The sequence below is a fragment of the Diadema setosum genome, chromosome 7 (genome assembly GCF_964275005.1).
Source record: "Diadema setosum chromosome 7, eeDiaSeto1, whole genome shotgun sequence".
NCBI lineage: Eukaryota > Metazoa > Echinodermata > Echinoidea > Diadematoida > Diadematidae > Diadema > Diadema setosum.
In genome coordinates this window covers 269,646-288,090 of record NC_092691.1, presented here as the reverse complement: position 1 = coordinate 288,090, position 18,445 = coordinate 269,646, and the positions used below count along the sequence as shown (strand labels likewise).

General features: G+C 36.4%; 1 protein-coding gene across 1 annotated transcript in view; it reads right to left on the bottom strand.

The window, feature by feature from the left end:
• The window catches only part of LOC140230394 (semaphorin-1A-like), a 70,298-nt gene that overhangs the window by 18,564 nt on the left and 33,289 nt on the right, over positions 1-18,445 (bottom strand). The window contains exons 3-15 of the mRNA XM_072310543.1: positions 14,455-14,582; positions 13,854-14,033; positions 11,177-11,264; positions 10,427-10,546; positions 9,136-9,221; positions 7,845-7,989; positions 7,061-7,124; positions 5,977-6,124; positions 5,019-5,220; positions 3,794-4,016; positions 3,294-3,371; positions 2,753-2,790; positions 2,328-2,330 (exon numbers count right to left, since the gene is read on the bottom strand). Of these exons, the coding sequence (XP_072166644.1) occupies positions 2,328-2,330; positions 2,753-2,790; positions 3,294-3,371; positions 3,794-4,016; positions 5,019-5,220; positions 5,977-6,124; positions 7,061-7,124; positions 7,845-7,989; positions 9,136-9,221; positions 10,427-10,546; positions 11,177-11,264; positions 13,854-14,033; positions 14,455-14,582 (1,503 nt within the window). The remainder of the gene's footprint in view (positions 1-2,327; positions 2,331-2,752; positions 2,791-3,293; positions 3,372-3,793; positions 4,017-5,018; positions 5,221-5,976; positions 6,125-7,060; positions 7,125-7,844; positions 7,990-9,135; positions 9,222-10,426; positions 10,547-11,176; positions 11,265-13,853; positions 14,034-14,454; positions 14,583-18,445) is intronic.

The window sequence follows — 18,445 nt, the reverse complement described above, 5'->3', positions numbered from 1 at the left end:
ATAATGCGATGTGATAGTTATCATACATCACCACATGGAAAACTCAGTGAGACCTATTCACTACAGAGAGCGTCATTAATTAGTCACACTAGTGCACTCTGAACAGAGTAGTGTAATAAATCACATGTGCTGTAAACATGTACCATAATACCAATCCAAACTAATTCTATCACTGGCAAGTTTCCATAGCAACACCACACACTGACATGGAGAAAGTAGAGATACCTTCACAACCCAACTCTATTTGACTGTCAAGAGAGGAGCCTGGCTCAGATGTAGACTCAGATGTTTGAAAAGCAGAAGTAGTTGGAATTTGAATAGGAAGAACTAGGAGTATGCGCAGACAGAAGAGATTGGAAACAGACATACAGAGAAAGAATGAATTAACATTGTTGAGAGCTTGAAAAGCAAAGAAAAAATATTGAAATGAATTCATACATATATAGAAAGCAAATATGATTAATAGAGCAGAATGAAAGAAAGGACTTCAGCCAAACATAAGAGTACAGCCTAGCTTTGGGTAAACTCAAGTTTATGAGCAACAAGAAAACATCATGCCCTTCATTACTCAGATGGTATATTTCTCTTCTAATCATGGAAAACACAACTTTATAAAGTAAAAAAAAAAATGAGGGAATTTTTACTTCAAAGGTAGGCTGTACCCTTACACATGTTACATTTGTATCTGAATATTGCGGAAAAAGTTTTTAATAACCTTAAATGCTGTGTATGTCAGTACATGATGTATTAACTTCCTCATACCTGGTGGTTAGCTGAGTCAGAGAAAAACACTTCCAAGCATGGAATACAAGCAAGTCAGGTTAGTATGGTTAGAACATAGAAATGATACAGCAATACAAGATTTATGATTATGCCGTTAGAAATTAATTAAAAGGCAAAATGTTCTTGAAATAGACAAGAACTTAATCATTAGAACTCACAAGTTATTTCACTGGTGCATGAAAATAAAAACTGCATGATATTCTGAGAGTCAACAGAACATTGCATGAAATCAAGAGAATGAACTATGATTGTTTTGTCTGAATCATTAAGACCAGTACTCATAAATGTGACATATTCTTGAAAAGTGAAATAAAATGCACTGGCTCCAAACTGATGCAAACCCCTCCCAGGATTGAACATCAGCCTGTGTTACAGTGTGCATTTCATGTGAGACAAATCAACTCAAATAAGCATGGCATGGTGTAAAAAGCAACAATAACATGAAGATATAAAATATAACATGACAAGGTTTGAGCCCTTCCGACCAAATTAGTCGGTTAATGATTCCATCTGCACCACGTAATTCATATCAATATCATAAAACAAATGACATGACATAAATCTTTTCACTTGCCATGCAAGTTTCATGTTTAGTTTCCAAGCAATTATCCCAGGCAGTAAAGTAGATGACAGTCTTGCAATAAAGGCCTTCAGCATCTTCCTTGATCATGCACCAGGGATGCAGAATTAAGATTAAGAATGATTGGTTTTCATGGTCGGTTAGTCAATAAAATATCAATGAGCATCATAGGAGTACACTAGTTGCATTATAGATATGAGTGGGATACAGCTACATGGCATGTGAAAGAAAACATTGAAAACATGCCGGCTGAGAAAGAAATACACACAATGCTCAGACAATCAAAAGTGTACCCATGCAATGCTGAATGATATATACATTGTGTAGTTTATGTGTCAGTATGAACAGTGAAAGGTTCATGTGAGGATGTGGACAGTTTTTGATGCATGTGTAAAGAGCAGACATGTTAACTTTCTAGCAACTTTTTTTTCCATTTTTATTTGAAGCTATGAGCTGATAGCATTACAGATTTAGCTGTGGATTACCTGATTGTAAATGACAACCAAGAGATTTGGTAGGCAGGATTTAGAGCAATAATGAATGAGGAAAGGGTAACATAATGCAATTTCTCCAACTGCACTGTTAGATTAATGAATGCTACATTCTGCCTCAGAAAACTACAGAACATGGTCTAATCTTGTTTAAATCTCTAAAATCACAAATCAAGAACATACATTCATTGATATATTGTGATGCAATAGGCATTCTGGTATCAGAGAAGTAATGGTAATCAAACTATTAAAAGCAAAATGCAGACAAACATATAACACATAATTTCCTTCAGATAAAAATATGAAAATTCCATGAACAATGACTTATGCTGAACCTTGACACCGATTCATCTTGGAAAAAAAAATGTATATCAATAATTGAGAAAAAAAACCTCTCTCTCACTGAGAACAGACATTTAAGATAATTTATTGATAAAAAAAAAGAATCCTTGCAAACACACTGTAGTACTCACCATCTGATGAATGACCACGAAGCAAAGAGGAGAAGATGGTAGAATGTCATGTGACATATCACATGACCACAAGATCACATGATGTAGAATGCAGACCAGACATCAGTTGAGAGAAAGTGAAATGAAGCAACTCATTAACAAATGTGCAATGAACCCTGAAGTAGTCATTATGTCACATATTGTTGATTTAATGTCCTCTGTAATAGAATCTAGTCACATCAACCAAACATTCTATACTTGATATTCATACAAACAAGAATGAATCACATTTAAACTCTATTGAAAATCAAAACAAACAAATAATCAAACAAAAACCACACAAACTGTAGCTTACTGAAACACAGACCAGTGAATGACAAAGAGTTGAGTCACCATAAACCTGATGTTCTTACAGTTAAAGACTACCAGTGACATAGTTGACTTACCTGGACACTCCTGGACAGCAGAAACATCTTGATCATCACTAGAAGATGAAAAAACACAGGTGTTCTTCAATTCTTCATATGATATCAACAAAATTTTCAGCATTTTATAGATTGGTACAATTACTGGTATAACCACAGTCAAACTATTTAGTTTTCATCTGTTGACATACTAAATATGTAAATTGTCAGAAATGTTTCACTCCCAACAAGTCCTCAAGTATTTTCTCTTAACATATCAACAATATCCCCTGACCAAAAACAATCTGTTTCATTTCACAGACACTGTAAAAACAGAATAGATTACTGCAATATGTACCCAATATGCACACATCATTCCAAAGAAGATCCATTGCTTGTGATATCTTTTTTTTTCCAATACATTACATATCTTTGCAATATAGCTTTAACAACATCAGCAAGGAAATAACCAATGTGCACAATGTAGTGGAAAAACAACAACAACAACACAAAAACAATGGAACAAAAATCTTTACACATAGTTTGACAACATGCAATCTATTGACACATAATGAGTACTTACAAAGAGTTATCTCCAGTGAAGTCATAACATTCATTACTGAAGTTGTTCCAGACACAGTATGGATCCTGTACACAGCCACTGAAAGTCAAGAAAGATGAAAGTTGGACAAATCTTTAAAAAATGTACCAAGGTATACATGAATTTTGGACTGAAATCTGTTGTCAAATCACACTTCCCTCATAATGAATAATACATCTGTCTCTTCACAATTACTTTCTCCGCTGTAGCATACACATAGCTGAATTCCCAATTTAATAGAAGAAATTAACAAAAACATTTAAAAAAATTAACAAAAAAGTTTTAAGAAATAAATCATTCTCCCAGCATTCAGCTGTATTGCTCACCATATACAATGGGAGTTCACTTGGCATCACTCACAATCAGATATTTTCTTACAAAATGAGTAATTAAGAAATTAATATCCAACTAATGATAAGCAAGAACAAGATGATTCTAATATCTCAGACTTCTGGAAAATGAAGATCACTGTCACCACTTACCATCTGCTGGTGTAGTTGCTACATCGCTGTAGTGGAACTTCTACAATAGAGCTGACAGTGTGAACTATGAGAACTTCTTTTCCTTCATGATTTGGGACTATCTCCATATTAATCACTTTCTCTGGGCTCTGCTGAGGGCGTACAGCTATCTCCTCCAGAAGATTGGACTGAACACTGCCCCCTTCTGTTGGGACCAGAACAACTTTTAGGATGCGGCTGTCATCTGCACAGGGAAAAGATACATGTAACAGCTTTTAACCCATGGAGGACGGACTGATTTTGCTATAACACACATTTTCCATAGACACTTGCCCGTGTATACTCAGGACTTGTCCTCAATGGGTTAAGGCTTAAAAGTTGGTACTTTTACATTTAACCCTAAAGGGGCCGGGCTTTTTTGGCTATGCTCAGACCGGGGGGGATGTACACAAAATCACAAAATTTTGCCCGTTTTGGGGCAACATTCTGTTACCAAAATGGGCGTGGCTTCGCAAAAGTATGCGCGGACGTTGCAAATTTGGTCTCAAAAGTTGCGCGAGACTTGAACGAAGAAAGTCAAGAAGCCTCGCGACGAGGCATTCTCGCGTTACAGAATTATAGCGCGAAACGTCAAGGGAGGGGCGGATTCCGCCCCACCCCCCCCCCCCCCCCCCCCCCCCCCCCGGCCCTTTTAGGGTTAAGATACACTGATCACAACAAAATTTTGTGTTAAGGTCAATACCTCAGCTGGAAACACATTGCACTATTTCTCTTTACAAAATTCATATAAGATACAGTCAGCATACATCATACATACTGCTTGCAGGAGCTTTTTTTCCCCAATTACAATGTCATGTGCAGTTCAACCTTACTGGAATCAAATTGTGATGGCCTAGATTACTACCATACGGTACAAAATGTTTGAAGTCAATGATAGGACTCAAAGTTTGTAAAACATATGAAGGGTTTGTTTGCAAAAACCGATAAGTCCATTTTTGAAGATTTTGAAGTACGATCTCTGTCATAAAGTACAAAATAATACCTTTTAAATGATATATTGGTCACTACATATAGAGGTATATTCTTGAAATTATGGTCAAAAGAAGCACAAATTTTCTTATCATTCTCTTTATTTTTCTTGACCTTTAATCGCAAATATCTCCATTTGGCAAATATGGACTTATCGGTTTTTGCAAACAAACTCTTCATATTTTAACTATTATGCACTGGTTGTTATCACTCCTACCTGTGCCCAAGAAGAGTACTTTGTAGTCTCTGTCAACCCCTCGCTGGTTATGAACCACTAACTGTGTCAGCCTGAAGTCTGCCCTCGTTAGGTCAAAGATAGGCAGTGGGTTGTTATGGTTCGGCACAGATTCATGCATCAGAGGATGAGCACTTATCCATCGTATGCTGGTAACAGGAAGTGCTTTTGAGTCCAAGTCACACTGTAAGACAAACCAGTAGCAATAAGGCAGTAGATATGATGAAGATTTGATTTATCACAACTAACATGTCAAGTTAGGGCTGAGTAGAAACTACTCTGGCAATATATATGTATATCATATGTTCATGAATACACAAATTGTCATTGGAGTCCGAGCATTATAATATTGAGACAGATTAGAGCTACTCAAAGTTGACTGCATTCCAATTCTTATCACAAAAAGTATGCATTATCTTATGCAAATACTTCATCAAAGTAAAAAGTAATGTGTTGCCAGAGATATACTAACAAAGCAGGACAAACCATGCCAAACAAATCAAACCCCAATAACACTTGACATCTACCAAATTAAATTTGATAATTCCTTTTCCATACAATGAAATATCTTATAAAGGATCTTGCATTCTAACGACGGATCTTGCATTCTAAAGGGAAAAAATTACAGGGTTTGTCTTATCTTGTTCCTGGAAGCTGTTTGTGTCTGTAACATATAAAATGCTTAGAACTGCATATCATGTCCTCAGTTTGGTTTTCTGTAGATTTTCCATGTGCCTACAATCTGTTCAGACTAAAAGTTCAGTTTATGGTCAGAGGATGTGGAAAAAACAGGCATCATGTATAAATAGCAAGATCACAGAGGAAACATTAGGAAATAAAAGAGTAAAACATCAGACTGGTGTTAACTTTCTTGAAACAATCACAAGGATGGGAGTAGACTTCCTTTTTCCCTCCTATCTTTAATATACTATAAACTTACATTTCCTGGTCTGGGAACAGTGTCAGACACCGGAGGGGAGGCCGGGTACCACGCCCCGCCCTGCTGTTCTTTGAACTCTCCTTCATTCATGATGGTTTGAATTGTTTTCAGACTAAAAACACACACAGCTGAGCCTGGAATCTCATGTCTGAAAGAAGAAACACAACATCCTTGATTTAAAGGGTGTGTACAGTTCTGGTCGAGGTGAGGATTTAGCTTTTAACATTTTGCGAGATATTCAGAAACCACTCTATGAGATGTCAAAGAGCATGCAGTTCTAAGGGGTATCAAAAGTTTATTCGATGAAAATCGGTTTTGAAATGGCTGAGATATTCAAAAACAAGGTGAAACAAAGAACTCCTAATAAAGTTGTGGCATGTCGCCTTTTATTATTAGCACTTTTTTGGATATCTCAGCTATTTGAAAACCAATTTTCATCAAATAAACATTGAATCCTCCTTAAAATTACATGCTCTTTCATATTTCATAAGAGGCTTTTCATTATCTCACTTCGGAATGTTCAAAACATGAATCCCCACCTCAACCTGATGTAATGTTCATTCTGGTTTTTGTTTCATGTTTGTGATGTTAATGATATGTATCCTATATTCTTTACCTGGTCGAATAAATAATAATAATAATAACAAGTACTGTACAGTCCCTTTAAATAATCAAATAGTGATATACTTCCTGATTTTCAATGCATGCATTTTTATCTAAAGCACGCCAACATATAAGTTTGAAAATTCTCTTGTTAACATCAATCACATCCAACATGATTCTAGCTAGTGACAAAGAAATCACAAAATGAAACTTATTAAATATCCCTAAAATGTAAACTCTCCTACACTAGGAGAGAAAAATATTACTAATAAGGTGAATACACTAAATACATCAAGCAAAAATGATCTGTCGATTGCTAAATTGCTCCTATATTTCAAGAATCATCATTCTCCATATTTTATGCAAGAGAGTATTAAACAATTGTGTGCTTGTGATGTCCAAAAAAGGCCTTTCTTTGATAAATACAAGATGAGAATAATGCTATACAAGAGATAAACCTGCATGGTTCACATGAACTTACGGGCCAGTGGTGAAGACTGCATAGAACATTGTGTCATTCTCTGTTGGAATCATGTAGGTATCCTCTGTAAACAAACACACACAGTCATATGCAATTAATTCTTAGCTTCAACTAGTTCAAAAGATCAATATCCATTCTTTTATGTAATGGTGTCAAAGTGAAATCACCTATGTGGCTACAATCATTCTAGTATCAATGTTGTGTCGTCACGATTTCATTACTACTATTAAGGAGCACTTGTTAATGCATGATGATTGATGGAACTCTGAGAAACTCATTACTTGCTTCCTAAGCCACAACACACATGTCATAGAGTATGTGAGCAGAACAGACTTCTACATGGTTCTCAGGCACTGCAGAGAGCGAGCACAAGATTGATTAAACCACGAGGGATTTAGCAGGACTGGAATTGGAATGAACTCAGTTATTCCCTGCCATGCCAATGCATATAACGACTTCAGCAGGCAGAAATCCGTGATACGAGGTGCTCTAATGTGATGACAGATAGCTTGGGAAATTAGCTTCATTACACTGATGATTTTCTGGTAATCAGAGGTACAGACATACAAGTTTGTAATTATGAGCTTCAAAGATATATTAACTACCTCCATGAGAATGACATCATAAATTAGAGAAAATCTGATGTAGGATAAGGTCAGCTGCTCAAGTTTGCTAGCGGTAGACATTGATGGAACAGGAAGTCGGCTAGCTGAATTGCAGAAAGCCGGTACTTGACAGCTTTCAGCAATGCTGGCTGAGGTGAAGGGAAGAGGCTTAGACTTACGGAGAAAATTGAAGTAGAATGGAAAAGCTCCTGGGAATGAACAGTTCAGGCGAATTTTCTGAAAGGTTGTCCACTCTCCTGCGGAAAGCCAGCCACTGCCTCCTTCATCACTCTTACAAACCTTGCCCACACGGGAGTACACAGCCTAAAGGGTTACAATGACATACATTACAAATGGATCATTTAAAACCTAAGATTTTCTTGACAGCCAGTATTTTCTTTCATACAGTGCTTCTGTTTTGGGCAATTTAAACAGAGTTAGCAACTAAACAGTCATTGCATAAATACACAATGTGCAAAAAAAAACAACTTTTCTGTTGTTAATGTTATCACATCACCTATTTGTGCATAATCCCAAAGATCATTACCTTCATTGTTTTTGTCAAAGTTGTAATAAAAAGAGACATGTCATTTGTGTTAGATTAATTGTAGTCATGCAATAAATAATCCACATTTGCTGTCTTTAAAATACATGTACTATCACATATTAAAAAAAAAATGTTTGCCAGCGAGTTTCTTGGTTACATACTCAACTCACACCAATTTTAACTAGAACATGATTCATACACTGAGACCTTCTGTTTCTTTTCACTCAGTGCTGGAATAGGAGTTAGACCATGGCATGGCTACTGATGCAGCCTTGGTATAACACTCTGTCCACGGCTGTTTGTTGTTTATTACACCTAAAAGGATCCTTGTTTATAGAAATCTGAATCTGCACATACCACAAGCACCCAGAATTCCCTACTAATAAATTGAGTTACTGTTGTGTGGATGTCAAAGTACTTTAGTGTATCATATCCACTGTCTGTCATCCTGCTCTGCATTATGTTTCAAAATATTTCCTCATATGCCTGGAATATCAATTACCCAATTTTGGGAAGAAATTTAATTTATGATAATAACCTTTCTGATATTCCCCTTTAGTCTGGATTTTAAAAAATGCATCAGATCAGTTTTGTGGTATAGGTTGTTCTTTGTGTTACACTCTTGCTTGGACTCCACGTGTGAAATACCCCTTCCCATGAGTGATAACATAAGCTTTAGAAAACCAACATAACAATGGTAGTCTCAGTCTTACAGCAAATATCACATGTGTTCATAAGAGGCTTTAATGAGTGGACTGCTTGAAGTCAGAATACGACCAGAACACAATCACAACACTAAATACCTGGATAAAAGTATTCTGTGAAGGAACAAATGTAGAATTCATTTTAACTGTTGTAGCAACAATCATGTGCTGTTCTTGTATGATATTCAATGGGGTGTTACATAATAGTTTGAATCTTACATCTCCAGAAGTGTACTCCACAGCTAACTCTCTGAAGAAAAACATAACCCAGTCTCCGACATCAAAGGAATTAATAAAGGCAGGTACTGTAGACAAAGAAGGGGAGAGTTCACATGGGGTATTAATCTACTCAGTCTGATTTAATCTTTTAATCTGGTTTAATCTTTTAATCTCAATGTTACAGATTCATTTATAAGAATTAGGTTTGGTCACTACTGGACCAGCGCAACACATAATTTAAAGGGATCGTACAGTTTTGGTCGAGACTTAATTTCAGATTTCTAACATTTTTGGTGAGGTAATGAGAAACCTCTTATGAAATATGAAAGAGCATGTAATTCTATGAGGAATTCAACGTTTATTTGATGAAAATTGGTTTTGAAATGGCCGAGATTTCCAAAAAAGAGCAATTCTAATAAAGTGTGGGACCCACACTTTATTACGATCGTTTTGTTTTACATTGTTTTTGATGTTTCAGTCATTCCAAACCCGATTTTCATCAAATAAACTTTGAATTCCTCTTAAAATGGTATGCTCTGTACTATATCATAAGTGTTTTTTTGGTATCTCGCAAAAAGTTCAAAGCCCAATTCTCATCTCCACCAATACTGTACCATCCCTTTAAACTTATAATCTTATATTGCTAAACAGATATCAATTTGCACCATAGAAACAGAATAAGGCACAAAATCAGGATTTGAATAACATGAACTCACTTTGATTTATCCATCCAGTTGGAAAGTTCTTATCTTTACAAAAATAACAAACAAGCAAACAAACAAACAAAGAACCGCACAACTTATACATAAATGCCACATTTATCCATGATATTTTCAATAATTTCAATGAGAAGTATCTCATATGGAAGATGTGAATGTGAGAGTGAGGGAGAAATTCTCTCCTTCATTGAAGCTAGCAGAGTAGACTTGGCATACAGTCTTTTATCACTTCCCACTCTATTTTCCCGCTTGACAGAGCCAAAGAAGGAAGTCTGCGTATATTCTGAGCATGTCTGACAAACCGAATGAACAGGATGTTTGGTTTTGTCACCTTCACACTCCATTAGCTGTGCACAGAAATTGGCAGCAATTTGCTGCATTATTACCCATAACACCCTGGAAAAGAGTAGAAGTAAAATGTGCATGATGTAGAAACAAGAGTGGTTGCATTTCTTGTCAGTGCACAGCAAATGGGCATCATGTGTACGACAATCCTATCACATATAGTAATCAATGTACAGTGTAACGACTAACTGCACAAGTATTGTATGTCTAGGAGGTGTTTTGATTACTTTTTAGCCATTTGGAGTCCATAGCTTTAGATGTCAGAACTGTACTGGGTCCCTGGCTTCTAAATATGACAGAATCTCGAACAGTATAATCCCGGGCTGCTCCTGTATACAGATTACCATCTGGCAAGAAAAAAGGGATGAACTGCATGTCAGTCGTTTTATAGGCATACAAGGTATCTTTACCAAAGAAGATTAAAATAAAAAAATAAAAAAATGGTTAACTGTTTTACTGTGCCCTAAAAAAAACTTCAATGAATGCAAATATCATACCAATACATATCCAGTTTACACATATTGTACTTTATATAGGCCTACACACATTGTCTAGAAGAAACTGTTATGATACAAGATATACTATATGAATATAATAGCATGCAGTAAGCTTGTTTACATTCCATACTCCAAATGTGTGTTGCATTACATTCATTCCTGTTGATTAAGTTTATTTCACAAACAGGACAAAGAATTACTCCCTAGTATACATGGCAAATGCCCCAAAATGTAATTCACATGAAATTCTTTCACTACTTCCATACATCCCAATTGTCTGCTTATATTGTGAAAAATATGCACAGCTTTTAATTTTACATTACAACTAGCAGAGCCTATCAGTTTACAATGCACATTATGCAAAGTGTTGTATGTGTACCTAGCTTTCTCACACTTTCTTGAACAATTCACCACTGGGTCCTATCAGAATCTGATGGACAAACTCTACACAAAGGTGATGAACTTAGAAGCTTTGTTTACCTGCAAAGAGAGCTGTGCCTTCTTGCTTTGGGTTAAATGGTGAAATGAAGGTTCCATATGACTCCACATAGTGAGTGAGGCTGGCATTCTAAATGTAGGAGCAAACATGTAAGTTGACTTAATACACATTCATCAATTTTCTTTGAACAGACTACTTTACTGAACCATGGCAACCATTAAAGGAGGAAATTAATGACCGGTTCTGTATCTTTCGGTCTATGGCATGGAACCTACATGATAGAAAGTGCCTGGATCTGATGGCTGACATAGAGACTCTATGACACTTTGGCATCATTCAGTTTCCTCAATCAGTCACATCCAATCAATCAACGGGCTAAATCTGATGACGTCACCACCAAAGAGGAAAATCCCAAACTCATGTCACCATGGAAACCTACTAGTGCTAAGTTCATTTTCCTCACCATTGCATTTCTTGGCATAGACTACAAGTTGGCAAACTAGAAGACAGGAAGATCGTTAGTCTAGAACCTTTCCCCAAGGAAAGAGGATTCCAAGCCTTGCTTTACATGCCTACACAGACAGTATCTTATACACATGGTCTGTGTTCATGTTTAAAGGACCATTAGTTATCCTATAACCCCAAATAAATGAAGTAGAATCCAGTAGAAGTTATGTGTATCACATTGGATTTTCAAAATGTTTTTATTTGCATTAAGAATCCTTCCACAGTTAGTCATGAATTGAAAGATTTGTAGCAGAGGGCATGTTTGTGCCATTATAGTTTGACACAGATCAATAGGGAGATAAAAGAAAATTCCATCTGTCTGCACCTCTTTCCTGACCAGCTTGTAATTCTGACACCGAAAGAACATCTATAGGTTCAGCCTAAATCAGTTAACTCCTTATTGCAGACATGGAAGAAGCAATGAAAATATGATCATTATTCCAAACTAAGATCATTCATGGAAAGCTATTCAACTTTAGAACCATGGAATCAAACAACAGTTTTTTGACTTGAAATGGCTAGATACTGATTCAGTGGAGTGTAATAATCATTTCTGTGACATGATTTATGGGCTCCCTTCGGCAAATAAATTCTCTTCTTTTCAAATTCTTAAATTTTTGTCACCATTCTGTATTACTAAAGAGGCATCAGGCTTAAAAATGTTCTGCTGAATATGGCATGTACAAATCATTTCTAATCAGGGGTATCGTATGTTGCATTTAATGTAATTCTGAGTATGACGGTCTAGATTTCTGCCATCAGGGTGAAGAATTTCCCTTAAATGTTTCATGATTGGGGAGGCTACATCCTAAATTCCTCCATCAAGTCAGGCTTATCTTGCTGTCACGTGCAACTGAGGAGACATGTCTTCAGAGTGCGTGGAGTAATCTCCACCCAAGACCCAGTTCAGCTGATAGTTACTCCCTGCCTGATTCATATCTGTGACTAAAAGGGGCAATAACATGCACCCCACTCACTCATATTACCTAGCCATAGAACGCGCTAGATAACAAATAGCGCTAATATTATCAGTAGTGCTACATTACTGTCACATATTCCGAAATAAATTAAGTTACAAAAAGAAAAACAAACAAACACACAACTAAGCATGAGAAATTGATACTTTTTGGACAGCATGCCCGGGAATGATAACCTTTTATACAACATTATCATTTCAATTACTTCGTCTACAAGCAAAAAATACATTCCTCTTGCATAAAAAAAAAAGTTAGAATGATGTAAACATAATGGTGAAATTCATGTATTTTAATAAATTCAAATTTCTAATTCAAGTGGACAAAATTTACTACACCCTAAACTCATTAACAAAATGGTTGCATGCAGTATTTCACTTATGAACTATGTTTAAAAAGCTTGCAATACCTTCACAGTATTATTCTCAGCCTAAATGCAGTAATGTCAACACATTTTCTTTTCTTCAAACTTCACCATTGTTGTTGTTTTTTTATGCAAAAGAGGTACTGACTTCATCAAGTTGAGCATATACACTGTATACCAATCAGCATTGTGAAACAACACACAGCTTATTTCTAACTCATCCATTTATCCATGGACAATGTTTTAGATACAGAGGAAGGAAGAGAATATTGTAACAAAATTTATGAAAAGTCAAAGCTGATTAGAAATAAGAGACAGGACTGGATGTATATAAGAGTTAGAGCCTGTGCTGGATTTCTCCAGTTCGTCTAGAGAAGACAGACCTACTCTCTCTGACACTCCTCATTAGGAAAGAAGTGAAACCTTGTTTCCATTAGGCATGATGTAGCAGAGATCCATCCATGACTCAACATTTGACATGGGATAATATGTCCTCCTTCTCCCCCTACTTCTCTTTCTCACTGCAGCCAGTTTTGTGGGGGCAGGCTGTCTGCTGTGAGCAGGAAGAGAGTGGTGAAAAGGCATTCCTGGCCAAGCTTGGGATCAAACCCCATCAGGAGTTTGATCGCAGCAGTAAGCTGCACATATATCGCAGGCAGCATGCAGGCTAGCCATAAATACTAGCTCATATCATGTCACTATCACATGCCACACATATGCAGACAAAATGGACAATTTATGAGCAAGAAAGCTATTTCCAGCAATGGATGGCAGGGATATAATATTTGCCTATTTCGAACATTCTACCAACTGCCACTGCTTTCATTATTTGCCAGTGACAGAGTGACTTCACTGAACCATGTGATCACTTACTGAGAAGTATCTGCATCTTGGGTCTTGTGCATTGGTGCCACATACAAAGAGCTTGTTGGAATCAGCAGCATTTGGTTGTAAGACTTCAATGAAATTCTGACACTCCCACTCTTCAATTCCTTTCATCAGACAGTTCTGAATAGTGGTGTCATCTGAGTACCATGTGTAGTTTTGAATACCCTATAGGACAGAAATCATGATCATAATGTCTCATCCACACATAGACCTGTTCAATGCTTATATAAACACCAATTTTTCATACTTGGAACACAGATACAATTCTTGACATGTGATACAAAACATATTGTGCTTTTATGAAATTTGGGCTAGATTAACTCAGTTTTTATTAAATGTGACATCATGTCCAGCCACTAGATTTACATATTGCAATTTGCTGAATGGCGATCTCTATGTGAAACGATATATTGACGGCATGTTGATAGTAATACTTCACAATTTCATGATTTCTTGATATTTATCAAATGTTTATCAAATCATCACTGTTGTGTTTATACAATTTTACTCTTTCTTATCAGATTAACTTTTAACTGGTTCAGAATTCCTGTTTAAGTTTTTTAGAGAGTCACATCATGTGGCTTACCTGCTGTGCTCCTATTGGTTGATTAAGGTCCATGATATAGAATAAATTCTGGGCACCAACCATCAGCAACCTCTGGTCCCTACTAAGAGTCATTGATCCAAGGTGACTGCCAGAAAATGATCGAAGATCTGAAAGTAAATGGGAAAATTACTCCTTAATATCTTGTTCGCTTTCATTCATGGCTTAACATCATTAGCTTTTTTTTTTTCAGCTATGCACAACTGAAACTTGGAATATTCTGCTTGCAAAATGATGGAAACATTTTAGTGACAGAATGTGATTAGTAATTTGAGGAATGAATGCATCCAACCACAGCACAACAGAATACATTGATTGTGTGGTGTTTGTCTCAATGTAAGATTTACAGTCAGCTACACATATCGACCCACTTGCTTATCTACATCTAGCTTACATCCACCATTTTATAATGTCCCCTTCCTGTTCTTTCTTCTGAAGTCTTAAAAAAAAAAAATGTGTATCTAAATTTGTCATTTTGTACACTGCATAGCCTTTATTTTTCCATTCTTTGATAAAAATGCAAAAATATATTGAATTTTTGTAACTGCTCACAATGGGTTTGGTATTCCGTATTGTTTCTGAATTGAATTGAATTGAAATGTATTGATATTAAATACCACAAGACATAAAAGTCTGCCCCACTTTCAGACAGAAGTTTTCAAGAAAGTTTAAATGTATACAGTAAACAGTGAGAATACTATTACATTGTATGACAGAATATGCTAAAAATCCATGATCTTTAAAACATGCATAAAAAGGGGCAGTCTGTAGGAAGACTATGCTCAATGTTTTGGCAGTCTGTTCATGAATACTCGATGTTTGCATTGCCTTTTCAATACACTACACTCAGTTGGCTTCATTCATCAAATATTCATGATACCCTCCCCTCTCCTGCACCATTCACTCAGCCTGCCTCTACTGCGGAAAGGCAACTATGTCATTTGTATTCACAGGGTGTTGAGAGAAAATGCATAAGCCATTCAAGAATAATTACTCTTTCCCACAAAATGTTCATTGACAACGCAATAACCGTATGAAATAAATATGATATGCGTGCTGTGGACTGCAAATAAATATGCCCTTCTGGAAGGAGATTATGATAATGGTGCTTACGAGAGGAGGTAGTGGAGTGTATACTGATTGCTAATGAATGCAAACAAATGTGAAAGCTTCATCCTTCCATAAACCTGCTTCTACTACGTGTGTTCTGCCTCATTTTCCTATCTCTCCTAGTGTACAAATGTACACATATTGGCTGTATGGGTGAGTCATCCTTGCCATCTACGATACCATTAATCAATCTCCTTCCCTCTCCATCCATCCTCCTCCCACTGCCTGGCAGTGAGAGTCTAGCACTCCACACCCTGCTGTATACAGCACACAGTATTAACTCTGGTAATCTCACACCTCCCATCTTCAACATGAATTGTGGATAATGACTTCTCAGGCCTGCTCTATGGCTGTACTTTCATTCAGTAACCAGAGTCCTTTTAGACCTCTATAGATTTCTTGCCAAAACAGATCAATTGTCGGATGCATGTGTGATGAAGAAAGCTCTGTAACAATCAATACAGACTGGAGCTTGCATCCGCTGGACCCACACTCTGCTCATTCCGGATGAATAATGCATCATATTTCTCGTATATTGACACTCAAATAAAATATCAGATAATATGGAAAAATGAGAAATCACAATCAGTGTGTGATATGAGGCAGAAGCATGGTATCTTACATCCCCCCCCCCCCCCTGCATGCATATAACAGACAGTGTGTTAATAGAGACAAAACAGAGTTAGTAGTGCGTCTGTGCTTCTTGTAGGTACATGTACAGTGACAACTTGCATGTAGGGCCTATATTTGAATAGTTCAACCATCAACTACCAAATTTATAGAGTAATCATTTACAGCTGTATACTAAAACAAAGATCTTGGTAATTCAAATTGACTCAACATATCTAGAGATAGCTATTGAATTACATGTTTCTTAACAAAAACAACAACAACAACCAATATTAAAGTACACTATACACTATATTCATTTAAGTCAAACCTCAAAACATATCTCTTTAGGAAGTGTTATCTGTGTCGGTAGTGTACTAGTATTTGTAATTGTTGTCATATATATGATTGTTGCTGTACTTATATGTGGATTGCTTATTGTTTTCTTCTTCACTCGTTCTCTATCTTTGTTTTTCCCCAGCGCTTAGAAATATGATATTAAGCGCTTTATAAATGTTATGTTATTATGTAAAGTATGAGAAGATAAAAAACAAGATGCATGATTTGTGATACACAACTGCAGACACCTCTGGACATACAGCTCAGTTATCAGTATGTACTGCATATTTTGTATTGAGAACTCCATTTTAGGTCCAGGCAGAATGAAGGAAAAAGCTCTGAAGCTCAGAGAAATGAAGGGGAGCTTATGAAAGACATTTGATGGTGAAAACAGATAACAGGAGTGAATCATGCAGGCCATATCTCTTTCCCAGACATATTCTACTAACTATGTTAAAAATCAATTTCCCATTTTTTCCCCTGTCCATTTAGGCCTACTGTCTGTACAGGAAAATAATAACAGTCCAGGCATTGCACACTACGTGCTTTCTAGATCCAGATGAGAAAATGTCAGTCTTCTCAATCAATACTAAACATTGATTTTAGCCTTCCTCAGGCAAATCTGATATCAATAAATTGAGGGGATAAAAAAACAACTGACAACTTCATCTAAAGCACATAGCCCCAAACCTATCCACACATTCACTTTATACACGCAAAATCATCATCCCCAAATCCATTGCAATTCCCTTCAGAATTCATGCACTGTAAAACTGTGGTAAAAGGGAAAGCAATGTACATGTATGATGGGCCCCATCCAAATCAAGCTCTGCTTATGGAGATGGTCTCCTTCACTATGATTCTCCCTAATATGATTACAGTATGCGATGAAATGTTGCTATCTTCTTAGATGCAAATGCTAGATACCCTAAACAGTATATTGTCATGATATTGACAATTCCTATATTGATTTGTTTCTTTTTCTTTTTGTTGTATAATTAACATGAATTTCTTAGTGTACTTAGAGAAATAGAAATACTGATATAAAACTATAACCAAAGCACACAACAGGAACTTTTTTTCCCTTTCTCAGCACAGCTTACTTTGAACTAGTATCGGGCAACCCACTTGTATCATGGTTTATAGTAGACAGCCTGATCGAAATCTCACGTCTCATATATACATCAAAATATTTTTCATCTTTTCTGCACTAAAACCTTCTCTTTAGTCTTGCAGTCAAATTTAATTTTGTATTGTTGTACTACAAACAATCTGACTGTTTCGATGTTTCCTTTAAAGCAAGCCATTGGAACCTTAAAGTCTGTCATAATGGAGAGGTATGGGGGTAAATCTTACCCCTCCACCTGTTCCTTGAGGGGGCTAAACCATAGTATAAAAACTTTGATGGGAGTTGATCTGATTCTGGTTTTCTCCATATGTTTGCATCAGCCTTTCCCTCAAGAAGTTCATGTTGGGAGGCTCATTTTACTAGTAAACATTCAGATTATAAAAAAAATAATGTTTGGTCCTACTTTTTCAATCTTATGCTATGAAAACATGGAGTTGGTGAACTGCAAAACAGTTCAATTTAGGGGAACTAGAGCACATAACATGTGCAATCCCCTTGTTCTTGACAACGCAGCAACTTGACATGAAGACATATGGTGTGTGCTTTCTTAGGATGCAGGGAACAATCTACCAGCATTCACAAAATCAATTAATTCCCATCAGAGTCAAAGTTTGCCAGTCATACTTTCTTAGCAGGTTCTGTACAGGAAGGAGGAAGTGTACAAAATAAAAAAATAAAAATCAAAGATCTATTATTTTTTCCCCACCAAGCAATCTGGTCCAAGGAATGTGATAGTTTCAAACTCTTCCCTGGCCTCAAGAGTTCTGAGAAATTCCATGTCACATG